The sequence below is a fragment of the Typha latifolia genome, chromosome 11 (assembly GCF_019914945.1).
Source record: "Typha latifolia isolate L0001 chromosome 11, TyphaL0001v2, whole genome shotgun sequence".
Lineage (NCBI taxonomy): Eukaryota > Viridiplantae > Streptophyta > Magnoliopsida > Poales > Typhaceae > Typha > Typha latifolia.
This window is the reverse complement of record NC_133096.1, coordinates 7,383,092-7,399,843: the sequence shown is the minus strand read 5'-3', so window position 1 is coordinate 7,399,843 and position 16,752 is coordinate 7,383,092. Positions and strand designations below refer to the sequence as shown.

The 16,752-nt window shown below is 37.7% G+C and overlaps 3 protein-coding genes and 1 long non-coding RNA gene across 5 annotated transcripts; 2 read left to right on the top strand and 2 right to left on the bottom strand.

The window, feature by feature from the left end:
* Positions 1-799: 799 nt before the first annotated feature.
* Positions 800-6,773, bottom strand: LOC140797647 (uncharacterized). The gene is made up of 3 exons (XM_073151257.1): positions 4,365-6,773; positions 2,352-2,662; positions 800-1,328 (listed from the first exon to the last, which is right to left on the bottom strand). Exons 1-3 carry the CDS (start codon positions 6,308-6,310, stop codon positions 985-987), a joined length of 2,601 nt encoding a protein of 866 aa, XP_073007358.1. The 5' UTR covers positions 6,311-6,773; the 3' UTR covers positions 800-984.
* LOC140797654 (uncharacterized) lies at positions 2,868-4,358 on the bottom strand. The gene is made up of 2 exons (XR_012110696.1): positions 4,027-4,358; positions 2,868-3,946 (listed from the first exon to the last, which is right to left on the bottom strand). It is a non-coding gene; the product is annotated as an uncharacterized lncRNA (long non-coding RNA).
* A 2,041-nt stretch (positions 6,774-8,814) lies between the features above and the next one.
* Positions 8,815-10,322, top strand: LOC140797653 (uncharacterized). Its single transcript, XM_073151269.1, has 4 exons — positions 8,815-9,385; positions 9,514-9,624; positions 9,718-9,798; positions 9,917-10,322. The coding sequence occupies exons 1-4, from the start codon at positions 9,131-9,133 to the stop codon at positions 9,989-9,991; spliced, it is 522 nt and encodes a 173-aa protein (XP_073007370.1). The 5' UTR covers positions 8,815-9,130; the 3' UTR covers positions 9,992-10,322.
* Positions 10,323-11,063: 741 nt separating this feature from the next.
* On the top strand, positions 11,064-15,312 carry LOC140797650 (tRNA dimethylallyltransferase 2). Of its 2 annotated transcripts, XM_073151263.1 has the most exons (11): positions 11,064-12,320; positions 12,409-12,488; positions 12,566-12,634; positions 12,729-12,801; positions 12,877-12,971; positions 13,112-13,186; positions 13,351-13,713; positions 13,847-13,922; positions 14,021-14,187; positions 14,345-14,372; positions 14,835-15,312. In XM_073151263.1, the coding sequence occupies exons 1-11, from the start codon at positions 12,053-12,055 to the stop codon at positions 14,843-14,845; spliced, it is 1,305 nt and encodes a 434-aa protein (XP_073007364.1). In that variant the 5' UTR covers positions 11,064-12,052; the 3' UTR covers positions 14,846-15,312. The 2 variants fall into 2 exon arrangements, with proteins under 2 accessions (XP_073007364.1, XP_073007363.1); XM_073151262.1 differs by lacking the exon at positions 14,345-14,372.
* Positions 15,313-16,752: the final 1,440 nt, after the last annotated feature.

Sequence of the window (16,752 nt, the reverse complement as noted above, 5' to 3'; positions counted from 1 at the left end):
CCTTGAGAACGCCACACCATATCACTAAGCATCTCGGAGGGATGTCCTTGAGAGGGGTCCTCCTGCGATAGTATTAACTCTAGGACCACCACCTCCTTCCACCGCGACCACCGGACTGCTCGGGTAGGCGAACCGTATCCCACGCGCCTTGCAATGGATGTATGGAACTCGAAAATGGAAGCCTCTCTCTTCCAAAGCAAGGCTCTCCAAATGGAGAAGGTTCTCGCTTTCCGCACTTAATCGCACTTGTCGATAATGAGCCGCCAGCCGCCAGCCGCCAGTCCTGGCTTAGGTGGTTCAGATATTGCATAAAGATCAAACGCAAGAAATGGCTTTCGCCGATCAATAGGACAACCAAAATGACCACATCTAGGTTGTGTCACACTGGTTAGAAGACTCCACGGGAAGAAGCTTTTTCCATTACACTTGTATAATTTTTGACTGTTGATATTAGCGGTGGATTAAGTAATACAATCTATCTCTTCTTCTTTTTTTTATAAAAAAAGTTGCACCTTTCCGTAGATTCTATGGCCATGTAAGCTGAAAAACTACACAGGATATAAGCTATGCCCATGAATTTCTGCCAACATCTGGGCTGTTGGTGTGAGAGCGATCTCATGAGATGATCTTGGGCATACCATTTCTCGTTGTACAACACATGCAATTCATATTTACTCTACACCATGATTGGATCTCAAAACCAGAATAACTAGAAACAACAGAAGGATCATGCGAGAAAATCCTGAGACCAACTATTAATGGAACAGGTGGTAAAAGAAAGGAAACAATCAGACCAGACTATGAGAAGTATGAAATTTTCTATAATATGGCCGCAGCAGTCATAACAAAATGATTTCTTTACGCGTTCAGTAACTGCCAACAAAAGATGAGAGACAACAAAAGATGAGAGACAACAAAAGGAAATATGGCTGACTAATTTAGCATGTCAATTCAAATCATAGCCAGATGACTCAAGTCTAGGAATTAATCTGCATTTAGTGGTGCATCCGCAATAGCTTCAATATCCTTCTTGCTCTTGACCAAGCATCTTTTCTTAGTTTCTGCATCCAGCTTATGCATGTCCTCTGTAGATGCCATATAACCATACAGAAGCTCCTCAACCTTTTTGACAGGAGCCTCCATTTTTCCATTGCTAATTTTAATCTGCTGAAATTCTTGCTTTCCACGCTTTCTGTCAGCAAAATGCTTGTGAAGCTTCTCTGCCTCTTGAAGTCCAGAAAAGGTTGGCATAAACTTTACTAGGAACACGCTCTGATTAGCAGGTTTTCCGTAACTGATCTTTGCCTTTCCTGATCCAATTCCAATATCTGAGGAAAAAAGAATAGTAAACAAAATAAATGAAAACATAGACAAGGACATATAATCAGGTCAAACTTGCTAATATCAAACACAAAAGGCAACCAAAATCACACTCATTCTTTGAGCTTTCACTCCTCCAGCCAGAGGCAAGAATTTCACCAGTCATGTAGTTTGAAGGAAAAGGTTGTTGAAGAGGTAACACAGTCAGCACAAGTACTTGCAGAGCAAGACTTCATATATCAAAGTTCACGATAAGTGTTAAGAACCTCTCAAAGTTGGAAAAGTACCTGCCTATACTAAGTTATTCATTTCCAAAACTATCCAACTATCAGCAAAAACTTCATATATTAGCAAATGTTAATAAATTTTCAACCTACACACTATAAGGCCAATATGAAGCACAGGCAAACTTTAATATATTTAATACCAGACAACTTTACAGGGCATAATATGAAGCTAATCAACATAAAACAACTAACAGAGACAAAATCAGCAGTGCGACAATTAAAAATCAATAGCAATAAAAGGAAATCTGCAATTAGTTGACAAGAAGAGATCTAACAATAAAACAATAACCAACAACCAAATAATTATAGCCGACCAAAATAAAAAATAAAATACAGCAAAAATGACTGGTGGAATAAAATTCATCATTCACTTACTAAAGAACATGTCAAAAACTTCATCCAATTGGAGAAAAGTTGATATCAACTCTTCTCAAATGTACCACAGGCTGGATACATCACATACCAAGAGGCTTCAAGAAAAATTTATTCAGGTTGATCTAGTTATTAATGTTATTTCAGCAAGCAGAAGAAAAATTGAAATGTCCAATATCACATAAGAATTTAAATATCAATTCCTTTGGCATCTCAGCATTGAAGTGATCACAAAACTGATTTGTTCCGGTAAGTCCTGTCCCAAAACTAAGCATCATCCAACTCTCAAAGGGACCAGTTTGTTCTACTTACAGCCATGCCAAAATGTTCAAAAGTGGGAATGAGGCAAGAGTTTTCCTTTTAAAAACTAACCTGTAAGTATCTCTTCAATGCCTTCATTTTTCACAATCCTTGCTTCATTTTTAGTAACCTTTTTCTCAATGGAGCTGTTATGTAAAATGACAAGTGGAGGCCAGAGAATAAGGTCTTCTTTCAGAAAATTTGCTTCTGCAACTGGACTGGACTGATAGGCCTTGGAATTGTCAGGAACCACAAGCCAGTTCCAACCCATAAGAACGCAGAGAGCTTTGTGAAGCCCTAAATGATCTGTTTTTACACCAACCTTATGAGAATGGTAACTGTGAGTGATTAAGCTGTGGATGTCTGTAAACTCCTTTGAATGGCTGACAAAGGGAGAAAAAAAAAGAAACGACCAATTATTCAAGTATTCTAGAAGGTTTTTTTTTTCATTGTGAAGAAAGCAATATAAACGCAAATTTAATAGTTTGTCAAGCAGTAAACATAAACGAAATACAGCGTTTGATGCATCAATTATAAAAATGAGCACCTTATAATTAGGAAAAAAAATTGTTGTAAGATCGCATGATGCAACAATAAAGTGATGGGCCAAAGTAAAATAAATTTAAGCATAAAATATGGTTCACAAAGTGAATAAAAGACAGCTTGGATCGTGAACTGGATACTGAGAAGAAAGCCTGTGAAAGAAGAGATGGATAGTAACAAGAATATAACTCATGTACGAAAGGCTTCAGGAAGATATGAACTCAAAAGAAAAAGTGAGAAACTGAACATACAGAAATGGAACAACTTCATGGCTGACTAGCTTGAAAAAAATAAATAAGTTAAGAAAACTTAATATGGGTCACCAAGGATAATTTTGTTATTCATTTAGCAACAAGAGTTTCAAAATCAAGGTACCAATCTATGGAAGCAGAAGCAACCTTACTGCAGTTACTAGGAAGAATTTATCACATCATAGACAGAATGACTGCCTACCTGAATGTGAATATAAAACTATGGCAGACATTTTGAACATGAAAAGAGAAGATACAAACAGTGGGAAATCAAAGTTCCGATCTAAGATCAACAAATAATCCCTAGAATAAAAATAAGATCAGAGTCCACTATTATCTAAATAATATTTAAAATGTCCAATTTGAAGCATATCAACTTGGCAGCTTCTAAGATATAACTGGCTACTTAAGACCACAAAATGATACTGCAGAATAGCATTTGTTGCCTTCAAAACCATAATACTTAGCGAACCATATGTTCCACAAAAAACTATTAGCTGTTCAAGTGATAAATGTGGCTTCCATGATTCTCTTGGAGAATCAGCAAGCAATTTTCTATTCTGCAATATTGATTTTCCTCAGAATGCACATTTATTTCACAAACTTCCTATTGTCGTTGCATAATCAAGCCCTAACTTAGTCTCATACGATCATGCACCAGCTGCAGCTACGAATTGACCACTGCCATCACTCAGCAGCACACAAGCTTACCATTCTAAGCAATATTATTCATGGTAAGACCCCACATGAGTAGAAGAATTACTAAGAAAATGGCTGCCAAGATATGCATATGTTGCAGTGCTTTTGAGCCCTCAACTCCACAGACCCATCGTCTTGTAGTCCAATCAAGTAATAAGTCCTTCATAGATGAACCTTAAACCAATGGCAGTCACAATTGGTAGAGCCCACAACTCTGGAACAATACTTTATTATTTGAATAACTATATGCTTACCGGCGTATTTTAAGGCATGTATGATGGGCAACTCATAAATTTTGAAAATCACATCTGATTATTTCGAATGTAATAGTCCCTCTCGGTCCATTAGCAAAACACAATTTTAGCAACTTCCCTGCAACTAAAACTAAACTCAAGCAAATTGTAAGGATACGATCCTTATCTAAATGGAGAAACATCATAACTTCTCACATGATGGAGCAAAAGGCATCCTCAGATGCTGTCATGAAACTTAAGGCTGGAAGCAATTCATGAAATGTCAAGCAAGTAAGTCTGAATCAAAATAGAGGAGCAACCATTTAGCTTCCAGATTGATATCACAAATGAAGACAGACCTGCCACATACGCAGCAAAGTAGAGTTCCTTTTCCTGGTTCACGATATCTTTTTTGCTGAAAAGTGCTCTCATTCAACAGCTTCGAGAACCTAAGAAAAGCCTTATGAACCTGCTTCTTATACTCTTCTGAACCTTCAGGTGGATCTTCACTTATAGAAAGGGGTGTATCATTAGGAACATCTCCACAGTTGTTTGTCTTCCAACCAGTGTGCTGACCTTTCAGAGTCCTCTTCCAAATTTTGTAGGGCCTGAACAATTCATTTCTCTCTGAAGTAGATGACTTAGAAAATTCCAAAGGGCTCGGTTTCAACCTCTTCTTTATGTTTCTAGTACATCCACTTTCTTCATGTACCGAAGTATCTCTAGGTAGCGACCAAGCATCACCTTGAGATATCTTACGAGAGGTCATTTTGTGTGAAGGACGCCCAAAGGCCAATTTCTTAGAAGGTAAATGGCCTTTGTTGTCGTCCTTGAGCCATATATCATCACTATCAGCTGCCGACATAATCCTTCTAAAACCAGTACGATCGATAATTCTTGAAGTAACTGCATACTCATTATCACCATCCATAAGATATCTTTTCCTAACCATCCTTTCAGATGATAAATTGTATGTATCCATATCCTCAAAACGTGATTCCTCTCGTCGAGGGCTCACATTCTGCCGGGATATGTCCATATGCCGATTAGGAAACATAGGATTCTTGGGTCTTTCTCTATAAGCCATAAAGGAAGCATATCTCACTAAATCATGATTTTCTTCAGCAGGTGGTATCTCATGACTCTTCAATGTCAATCCATGGAGCCTAGTTCCAGAACCACCAGCATAATCCTCATGAATACCCTTCATTTCATCATATCTGAGGGTTGCATCTCTACGTAAAGAATGGTGAGAATCCAAGAAGCTGCTCTTGTTTGCTACTCTTTGAGAAGAGCCCACTCTGTCGGCCATGTCATTTGGGAGGTATGTGAATGATGGACCTAGTGCATCTCTATAGTCATCCCTCGGACACCATGAATTCTTTTTATATATGTCATCTGAGGCAAGAGATCCGCGATCCTCCCTCCCTCTTCGAGTGAGCTCCTGCATAGGGTAGTTTCTTGGCTCATCAATAGGTGATTGACTTGAAGGGAGCCCTCTCATGGTGTCAGAAAGCCGCATGTGACCATACCAAGTCCTGTCAATATGATCATCAGAAAAGTCGCCAGGATTGTCCCTAGCAAAAGCATCAGATGGCTGGTGAAGTTGATCGCCATACAGGTGCAGCTCGTCATCCTTTGCAAAAGTGGATGACGAAGTACCACTTATTTCAGGAAAAGGAGTACCTCTAGAGGAGTATATGTTCTCCCTCCCACGTTCTTGATAACGACTTCCACCTACAATGTTCCCAGGTTTTGGCGCAGCAGTCTCTGTGGGCCGTGAGAAGAAAGGTCTACCAGGCCCATCATCCCAGAACACGGATTTCTGGATCCTCAAGCTCTGCCCCTGCAATCCCGTTGACGAGCCATTGCCCTGATAAAGGAAATCTTTGTCCATGATTGGTCGGGAAGGCTTTAGCTTTTGATTCAAGTCGGAAGGGTAGTCAGGCAGCATATAGTCAGGTAGGGGCTCGTAGCCCTGGTCTTCGAACAAAAAAGGCTGGCTCCGTGCCTGGTGCTTATAACCATGATCTCGGTTGATATCAACATGCTTTCCAAATTCAGCACTCCATGGCGCGTATTCCCTCCGCTCAATGGATGCATTTCGTCGGGCGGAAGACCTAAGGGGCCTGCCCCTCATTGGAGGGCTCACGCTGGGGCGCGAGCGACGAGCAAATGGCTTGTGATGCCAATCATCAGCATGATGCTCCTTCATCTTGCCTATGGCTGTCGCCCGAGGATTCGGGGACAAATATCTATTGCTCCCTCCTCTTCCTTCTTCTCCTCCAGATCTTCGGCTTTGCATCGAATCGCTCTTTGCTTTAATATCTATTACTAATTAGATTCGAGCTACACAGACAAGAACTTCGTGTGGCGGCGGAGAACGACAACGCCGCACCGGATCAGAGGAAGAGCTAATAGAATGTAAAACTTACGCGGGGAAGATACACAAAGATGACAGCAGCAAAAATAATTAGAATATCAACAAAGATCAAGAACCCTAGAACGTGCTGGAGAATATCCTAACCCTAGCGAAGAAAGAGGGGATTCCATACTTGAACGTGAGTCGATTAAAGATATCAGATCCTGACCTTGGAATGAAGTTTGCGATGGAGAGATGAAGAAGGAAAAATGGAAGACGCCGCCATGAGTGATCGATCGTAACCTCTCCGTGTTGGTTTTCGACTCTCTCGGCTCGACAAGTCACAACGCGAGACGATGACGAGGCTTCAGGAATAGTATAGCACAGTAGTTTATTTTATTTTTCTTTCACAAAAGCCCTTAACGAACTAGAAATCTCACTATAACTCACACCCCTTGAGTCAATTAGCGGTGGTGATGATATGATGATATTCTGCATGTAGCCCCTTCGCAACTTATTTATTTATGTTTATACCCTTATTATATAATAAGTAAATATCAAATTTAGAATTATATACGTATATACTTAATGCTATAACTTTAAAATCCCAAAGGAGGATTTGTGTTAGATTGTAGATAGCTTAGCAAACAATGCAAAATGTTTTGTGAATGAAAGAAAAAAGAATTTGATTCACTTAGCTTTGTTGAAATATAATCAAACCTATTTAACTAGTCGATTAGATTAATGAAAAAATTATAGATACATGGTCTACTTCTATGGAAGGGCAAGCAAGAAGAGTTTATATTATTATTATTATTATTATTATTATTATTATTATTATTATTATTATTATTATTATTATTATTATCTTGTCTTGTGTTAGTGTATCATAAATAATTTAACACTAGTAGCTTATCTCATCACTGTTGTTTTACATATAAATAAAGGTATTTAGAGAGAGATACTGCTCAAATTTATGTGGAAACTTATCCAAATCAAGGTAACACCACTGAACACTAATTATAGATTTGGGACAACTAACATGAGTAAGGGACAATTCTAATATATAAATACTCATAGCTACACCCACTTGCACCGAACTCTTGCTTGCTCTTATTTGCTCCTTGATTTGAAAGCAATCAAGACTCTTAATATAATTCATTAACCAAAAAATGAATAATATCATCACATTCTGAGTTGTTAAGCAATTCGCTATATTTGGCACAAAAAAGTATATTATAACCATTCTATTGTAGTTTCAAAATTATTTACTAAGGCCTTGTTTGGTTTGAGGCTAAATTTCGAATTTGATTAGTTGATCTTATTTTTTAGTCTTAATTTTTTTAAAGAGTAAATTAATTAGATATAAAAAAAATTAAAAAAATATTTAATTATTAAACCAGGTTAGAAATCCTTGAATCAATTCAAGTATATATATATATATATATATATAACCATTCTACGATAGTTTTAAAATTATTTATAAGGTCTTGTCTAGTTTAAGGTTAAGTTTTAAATTTGATTAGTTAGTTTTTATTCTTTAGTCTTGATATTTTTAAGAGTAAATTTAGTTAAGTATAAAAAAAAATAAGAATATGTTTGATTACCAAATCAGGTTAGGAGACATTGAATCCTCTTTGAACTCAAACCAAACGGACTCTAAAATTCTATAGTTGCTGCCATATAGCCATACAGGCAGGCGGCATGCTAGCATATATAGCTTAAAAGATAATTAACTTTAGAGAAAACATTTTATTATCCTAAAGAAAGTTAACCTAAATTAACAGTAAAATGCAGATGGAGAGAGCTAACTTTGCGAACCACTTTGTAGGGATTTATTTGAAGAAGTATATGGGGGCAGCCTACTGGATAAAACTTTAGTATTCTAGTAAATAGTATAATAAAATAGTGGTAAAATGGTAAAAAAATTCATCACATACATTATAGCATTTAGCAGTAAAACCCAAAAAGAAGTTTCAATCTATTAGTACTTGATGAGTAAGGGGATAGTAGAACAATGCAAGAGAAGCAAATATAGTTACAAAGTTGGCAATATAAAGGAATACTGGTGTTTATTTATATTGAAGGGAAGAAAGCAAACTGAGAGAAAGTAAAAGAGGTGAGTGATATGATTCTCTGCAGTAAAGCCAGCTGTAAGTTATCACTGGTGGTTCATACATTGCATCCTCTGCTGTCTTGCCTCCTAAGGCTCTTCTCTTTTTCCCCCCCCAGCTAAGGACATGAGCCACCTTTGTTTCTACTCCACTCCTAGTCTTACATTTGAAAGCACCCTTTCTCCTAGTGGAAAGCAGTATCTACCAAGTCTTCTCTTTCTACTTGCAAAGAGAAGTCACCATTTTAAGTCATCCAAATAAACTTCATCTAATCAAGAGAAGCATTACATATATATATATGTAACCATTTATTTCATGTTTGAGCCATTTGATAAGGATAAGAATAAATATATCCTATACCAACTAAAGATGTTGCCATCTTACCAAATCATGAGCTTGTGCATTGCAATACAACAGTTCTGCCTTTTAATCTAATGAATGCCCTTTTTTGGCCCTGTTACACATGCGCAAAGATGATGTTATGTTTATGGGATACAGCCATTCAGAAAACATTGCTGCTTTAGAAGGTTGCTGTCTTAGAAACTACCTATTTTGCAAGTGAAAGTGAAGCAGTCCTATATAAAGTGTGGAAAGGAGAGAATAGGAAGTTAATAAGATTTTCCAGAGGTGAGCATTGTGAGAAACAGGCATGGAGAATCAGATGCAAACATTGGAGAACCAGGAGCAGCAGCAAGTTCTACGAATCAAGAGCTCGGGGAATAGCTACAGGAAAAGCCCATCAATTGATGAAAGAGAAGAGGATGATACGCCAAGGTCAGCACTGTCTACGTTTCAAGCTAAGGAAGAACAGATTGAGAGAAAGAAGATGGAGGTCAGAGAAAAAGTTTTCGCACAAATAGGCAGGGTTGAAGAGGAAACCAAGCGGTTGGCACGCGTTCGAGAGGTAAGTAGAAATTTAGAATTGCGAGTTTTTGCTGTATGTTAGTAATGTATATAGCAAAAGTTTCTATGATTCCATTGGAAATGCTTCTTGTGGTATAAATTGTTCATGCATATTTGAAATGCTGATAGGAACTTGAAGCAATGGCTGATCCAAAAAGGAAGGAAGTTGCTGCGATACGAAAGAAGATCGATGCTGTTAACCGCGATCTGAAGCCTCTCGGACAAAGCTGCCTAAAGAAGGTGAAAGAACAAGATTATATATTGATGTCACTTCTATTCGTTAATTCATCAATATTATGCATAACCATGAGACATGATTTGTTCAATATGAAGGAGAAAGAATACAGGGAAGCTCTTGAGGCATTCAATGAGAAGAACAAGGAGAAAGCTCAACTAGTCAGCAAGTTAATGGAGGTGAGTACTTGTTATTGCTTTGCCTTCCGCTAAAGCTTCAATCAATAAAACACAATTATAATGTGAATCTCAAACCAAAAGTAATAATTCGATTACTGAACACTTGATTTCTAAGCAGCTTGTCAGTGAAAGCGAGAAACTGAGGATGAAGAAGCTGGAAGAGTTGAGCAAAACAATAGAAGCTCTTCGCTGAGTCAATCCGGTTTCGACGACAAGCAATGACTGCATGTTGTTTATTTGATGAACTCATTTATTGTGCTTCTTGTTCTGATTTCAGATGCTTGCTTGCTTTGTCTTGGTTTGGTTTTACTGAAAGCATCATGATGATTTATATAGGAAAAGAATTCAACTCAGCTGTAACTGAGTTGAAACAAAATGTAAAAAGTAAAGCAACAGTTCAGCAGATTCAGAATTTTTCACTTCATTGAATGATTAGATTTTTCTTTTGTTTTGTGAAAATTGCATCCAGCAATGAGTTGTAGCAGCAGTTAGATCTAAAATAAAGTTGAATCTAATTTGTCCAATCCTGAGAACTACTTCAAGAGCATGTACACATATATTTGAAAAAATATTAGAAAAAATTATCAAAAACATTTATAAATATATTAAAAAAATATTAGGAAAATTTGTCAAAACATTATGTTAGGTTTTTATTTGTTGGCAATTGTGTACAAAATATTCTAAGTATATTTTTTCATGTATATGAGCTTTACACAAGTCTAGAATATCTCTAGTTTGAAGAATTGCAAGATTATTGGAGAAAAGCCGTCGAGTTCACACTGCGTTCACAAACGCGTTCGAACGCGGTGCGTTCACAAACGAGTTCGAACGCGAAATCTGCGTTCACACAGACAGAGAGCCGCGTTCACAAACGCGTTCGAACGTGAAATCTGTGTTCACACAGACAGAGAGCCGCGTTCACAAATGTGTTCGAACGCGGGTACTGCGTTCACACAGACCGAGAGCTGCGTTCACAAACGCGTTCGAATGCAACCTGAAGAATTCAAGCTGTCGCGTTTGAACGCACTCGAGCCCGTTCGAACGCACCAACAAAGTTTAAGAATATTGGACTTTCGTGAGTACGAATAAGACTCGGATTTGACTCTATCTTGAAGATCGTGAGTATGGATAAGATTTGGATTTGGCTATATCTTGAAGATCGTGAGTACGGATAAGATTTAGATGTGGCTCTATTTTGTACTTTCGTGAGTACGGATAAGATTTAGATTTGGCTCTATCTTATACTTTCATGAGTACGGATAAGATTAGGATTTGACTCAATCTTGTACTTTCGTGAGTACGGATAAGATTTGGATTTGACTCTATCTTGGAGATCATATATAAGGATTGTGAAACTCTATCTCTAGGGTGGTTGAAGAAGCATTATTAAAGGAGACATCTTGAGGCTACATCGGTTCTTCAACTAACAAGGCTCTTCTTATCTACAAATCTTAATATTTCGTCTTAAGGGCTATCTAGACGAAAGATCAATCTCGAGGGTTACTGAGATTGGACTTCAATCACGAGAAGCGGTGAATCGTGGGTTCTAGCGAGCAAGACTGAGAGGAACAAAGTCGTTTGGATCGACGGGTTGTTTTGAGAGTTAGTCTTGTAACTGCTACTATTCTAGTGATTGGTTTTGATCCGAGTTTGGATCCGTGGTTTTTTCCCATTTGGGTTTTTCCACGTTAAAATCTTGGCGTTCATCTCTACTTTCGTTTTTAATGTTTCTTCCGACTTTTACTTAAGCGAACGAGCGAGATCATTGCCTAGTGTTTAGATACATACTTGTGTCTAGGGGTTTTTTCACATTCTACATTTTTCTTTTCCATATAGATGTTTATCATATTCAGGCCTGCGTTTTTCACCTAAAAGAAAATAAAAAATAAAAATACCTAAAAGACTCCTAATTTAACCTTAAATATGATTACCGTGATAATTTTATCTTTATTTTAATAGTCTTCCTTAAGGGTATTTAGGTCATTTTACATCTATGATTAATTTATTTATCTGTATGATAATTTTTTATTAATAAAAGTAATCATAGGGTGTTTTTGAGGCATTAAAAGTAATAGGGGCATAATATAGATAATAAACGAGTTTTATACGGGTTAAAACGGGTCGTATTTGTGTGTAAGATTCGAACCCGTTTATTTTCGGATTGGCTCGTGAGCTGTAATAAAATCCCGCCTAATCCGACCCGATTGAGACCCCGGCTCTCTTCCGAACGACACTCCTCGAGCGGGCAAAAGAGATGGCGGAGGGGAATAGAGATCCCGCCGTCGCCGCTCCGGCGGAGAACCCGAACCCTAGCCCTAGTTTTGATGGAGAAGTAGAGCCGAGGACGGTGCCGGAGAAGAAGGTGGTGGTGGTGATGGGAGCAACTGGTTCCGGTAAGTCGCGGCTGGCGATCGACCTCGCCTCCCACTTCGCCGGCGTCGAGGTCGTCAACGCCGACTCCATGCAGGTATACCGCAGCCTCGACGTCCTGACCAACAAGGTTCCCTTCTCCGAACGCAACGGTATCTTCCAATCCATCATTTTTTTTTCTATCACAAGTTCGTGGTCAATAATTTAGGGTAAAGTTTTGAATCCGATCGGTTTTCCTAGGTGTTCCGCATCATCTCCTAGGCACAATTGATCCGTCGGCGGAGTTCACTTCCAAGGATTTCCGCGATCTCGCCATTCCGGTAAGTCGAGTTCAGATATTTCTTGGTCTTCTTTTGCAATTGGGCTTTCGGTTGATGCGTTATTAATTAATTATCAGATTATAGATGATATATTGTCACGGGATGGCCTTCCAGTTATTGTTGGTGGTACAAATTACTATATCCAGGTTGACGCCTTTGATTTTAACCAATTATAGTATATAGTCTTGTTATCTTAGCTCAATATTTGATATTATTAGTTGATGGTATTGTTCGTAATAGGCTCTTGTTAGCCCATACCTTATAGATGATGTGCTAGACGAGTTGCAGGACTGCTCCATGGCTGCTCCAGTAGGTGAGCTAAATGTGTATTTATTTTTGGTGGTAGTTATTTTTCAGTCTGAATATTTGTGTTGTGTATGTTGATCAGACCTTTCTGATATTGATGTCGCTGGCGGCTATGAACATCTTAAGAAGATCGACCCAGTTGCCGCAAACAGAATCCACCCAAACGACCATAGAAAAGTAAGCAATTCAACTTGAGAGAATTCTTCAAAGGTGGTTCTTGTAGTTCTGTGTCTAGAGAAAAAAATATGGACTTTTTTTTCTCTCTCTAAGATTTTATAGTTCCTTTTATTTCTAACTATAAATGTTGTGTTTTGCAGATAAATCGCTATCTTAGCTTGTATGCAAACTCTGGTTCCCTTCCTAGTAATCTTTTCCGAGGAGAAGCCGCAGATGTAAGGAAGTTGTGTTGATGGTGTTAGGAACCTCTTTTCTTATTAAATATCTTACATGCTGTTTCTGAGTACAATCTCTCTCTCTCTCTCTCTCTCTCTCTCTCTCTCTCTCTCTCTCTCTCTCTCTCTCTCTCTCTCTCTCTCTCTCTCTTGTGGCAGGGCAGAATTGGGGTCGGCCAAATAATTTCAGATATAATTGTTGCTTGGTATGGTTGGATGCTGCCATTCCTGTGCTGGATAAATATGTTGATCAAAGGGTTGACTGCATGATTGGTGCCGGTCTGCTGAATGAAGTGGGTGATATATACAATTTAAATGCAGTTTATACTCGAGGTTTGCGGCAGGCTATCGGTGTCCGTGAATTTGATGAGTTATTTAGAAAATTCTTGTCCAATAAAGAGGACAAGATGGATTCAGGATTCCTTTATTCAGATATTTTGAAGTGCAGTGATGATAAGGTGAAGATTTTATTAGATGAAGCCATTGACAAGCTAAAAACCAACACACGCAAGCTTGTCCGACGGCAAGTAAGGACTCTCTTCCCCTTTGGTGACTGCCTTTATGGGCATCGTAATTCATAACAACTCAAATTAATAAAATGTTTGATTTTGCTAGAAGATGCATCTGTTAAAGTTACTTGACAATTAATTTCATGTTCAGAGACGAAGACTTAATCGATTAAGGGAGGATTTCGGATGGGACTTGCACTGTATCGATGCAACAGAAGCATTCTTTTGTATGACTGCCGATATCATTTGGCTCTTTGTTAACCAATTTTATCTGATATGAGAATTTGTCATTTTTCTGATCTGAATGAACCATTTGCTTTGCTAGGTGAGACAGGAGATTTATGGCAGAGAAAAGTTGTGGAACCTTGTGTTGCTCTTGTCAAATCTTTTCTACTTCAGAGTTCAAGCTCTTCAACATCCGGAAAAGCACTTGGTGATGTCCTGAGCAAGGGGCTGGTTTCAAGGGACTTATGGGCTCAATATGTCTGTGAGGTGAGTTTGATATCTTAAATTTTGTATTTAACTTTACAAAGAATCTTACTCTAAATAGATTTTAATGGAGGGAAAATGACATCTGTTGCTGAACCTAATAGTAGGAACTGATGTAGTCAGACTCTTTGAAATGATCTTTTCTGTTTCTGGCTGACAGGGAAAGGACTTCGTTGTTGAAAGCTCAGGTGATGTGTATCATGATATGACCATTTATGTTCCTGAATACCTGCCTAAGGTCAAAATGCATAGGCCACCTAGAAATGAACATCACATTCTTTACCAAAATTGAGTAAAAAATGGCATGGAACTTTGAAATACTACTGTGTGCTATCAACTCTGTTGGTGCCTTTGTTCAAAGGTTCCACAGGCAACTGGACTACTTTTACTGCCCCGATTACTTACATTGCATGTTTTTCCTTGCATTGTGCATGAGTTAGCATGTTTTATATTTCTGTCTGATATCTCATATTAGATCATTTGCTTTTTCTTGCTATGCGGACTCAAGCTGAGCCTATAGAAGACCACCTTTCGAGACTGATACGATCCGCTAAACTTTATGAAACAAAAAGCCCAATATGGTACAACAAAAGGTTTTTAGAAATGCATTATCTGACCTTTTCTTCATCTACCTTGCTGTTGTATAATAGGCTTGTGGTAATCGGATATTACGAGGGGCACATGAGTGGGAACAACACAAACAAGGCCGAGGGCATCGGAAAAGAATACTTCGACTGAAGAAGAAGCAGAATTCTTGTTTTTCAGATCAACAGCAGCATATTAGAAACATGGACTCCTCATATTGTGCATGATTCTTGCTCTAGCATCTGTAAATTAATCCATTTAGCTGCTTATCTGCAAAGTGACCTTAAGTCATGTTGGAAGAGCAGTGTAGAGTTTTGGTCTGGCTTCCTTCTTATTACTCTTGGATACTACATTTTTTTTGTCAGTTTTAAGTCAAGATATGATTAATTATTAGAATCATTTGAGTTAAATGCCTTGAGGTGCAAAGTATAAACCTCTGGTTTATCATGCGAAAACAGCTCATTGTATACGCCATGCATATTTTGGCAACCTTTAGTTTTTCTATGCATGAAATGATGAAATTTATGGGTGTTATTATTTAAATGGTTTGGTGTAAATTACATAGTGTAATGATTATATATACGATTTCATTGTTTAAGTTCAATTATCTATTACTGATATAGAGATGGTTCCTTTTGTTGCATGCATTTTGGCCATTTTATCAGATGACCATATTCTTGATAGACAACTTATTTCAATATATAATGTTGGCTTTATAGTTCTTATCTGAAGTGTTATCAGCTAGTACTACTGATCTACAGCGCATTTGTTGATGAATGGTGCTATTCATGCCCTGATCTCTTATTTCATTAATCTTGGTCATCCTCTATGTATACATTTTCTCGATACAACTACCATACAGAGTTCATCATCATCTTCTTCTTTTGGGCGGGGGCGTTATAGAGTAGGACTCATTGTACCCGATCTTCATTTATATATTATTGAAGATACATTTATATACTCATTCTTGGCATGATGCTTCTATGTGATTCATATTATACAATACACGATTTACTCTCTATTTGGCATCACTGATTTAGGGTAAGGTCTATTCACTGAGGCTTTTGCTCATGACTCTCTTTATTTCTTTTCTAATCCCTCATATATGTAGTACGTGATAACGACTTGAGATATCATGAGAAGTTATTTTAGAATAATAAGGTGAGCTATAAGTGCAAAACGGTATAGACGATAATTTGTATAGGAATTGAGTTGTATCATCGTTTGTTATATTTGTACTTTATTATATCAAACGATAATTTGTATAATACCTATTAGACAGATTATAGTGTACTTATGTATTAGTTGTTTTAGTTGTATCTTGATGGTTTGTCGTGGCCTATGTGGGTCCTACTAGATTATATAGTGGTCTAATGTATATTATTGTGGACTTGGATATTCATATGTTAATAAGTTTATTTGGTTAATAGTATGATTTATTTGGTGATGTAATGATTATATATGCACAGTAGTATACCTGTGTGTGATGGGTCTCGCTTGACATGTCGCGTGCGTTGCACATGCCGTATAGGCAGGTGAGCGTGCACGTGGCCATGCTGGGTTTCTTTGTTTATGTATGAAATTAAATGGAAGGAATATTGAGTTAAGTTAAGTTTATTTACCTTACATTACTTATCATCCTTTGGGTAATTCAAGTGTGATGCCTTAGAATGTTTTTTGGATAACTTAGTGTGCAAAGAGTAATTCAAGTGATCACATGGCGGCATCTAAATATTTGAATATTGTATAGCCATTCACTTATATACATACTGCCAGAGTGCCAGTCATGGATTTATTTTACAATGCCACTGTTCTTCAGCATGTCTTTTGTTCATGTAGCGCGATCAGAACTGTGATGTTGATTGTATTATTCACATGAAACATTCAGGGTGCATTATAGTGCTTCCAATAGATAGGGACAGATAGGTGTTGCATTCATTGAATCACCGAGTGCATAGCGATTGATGATAAACACATTGTTGA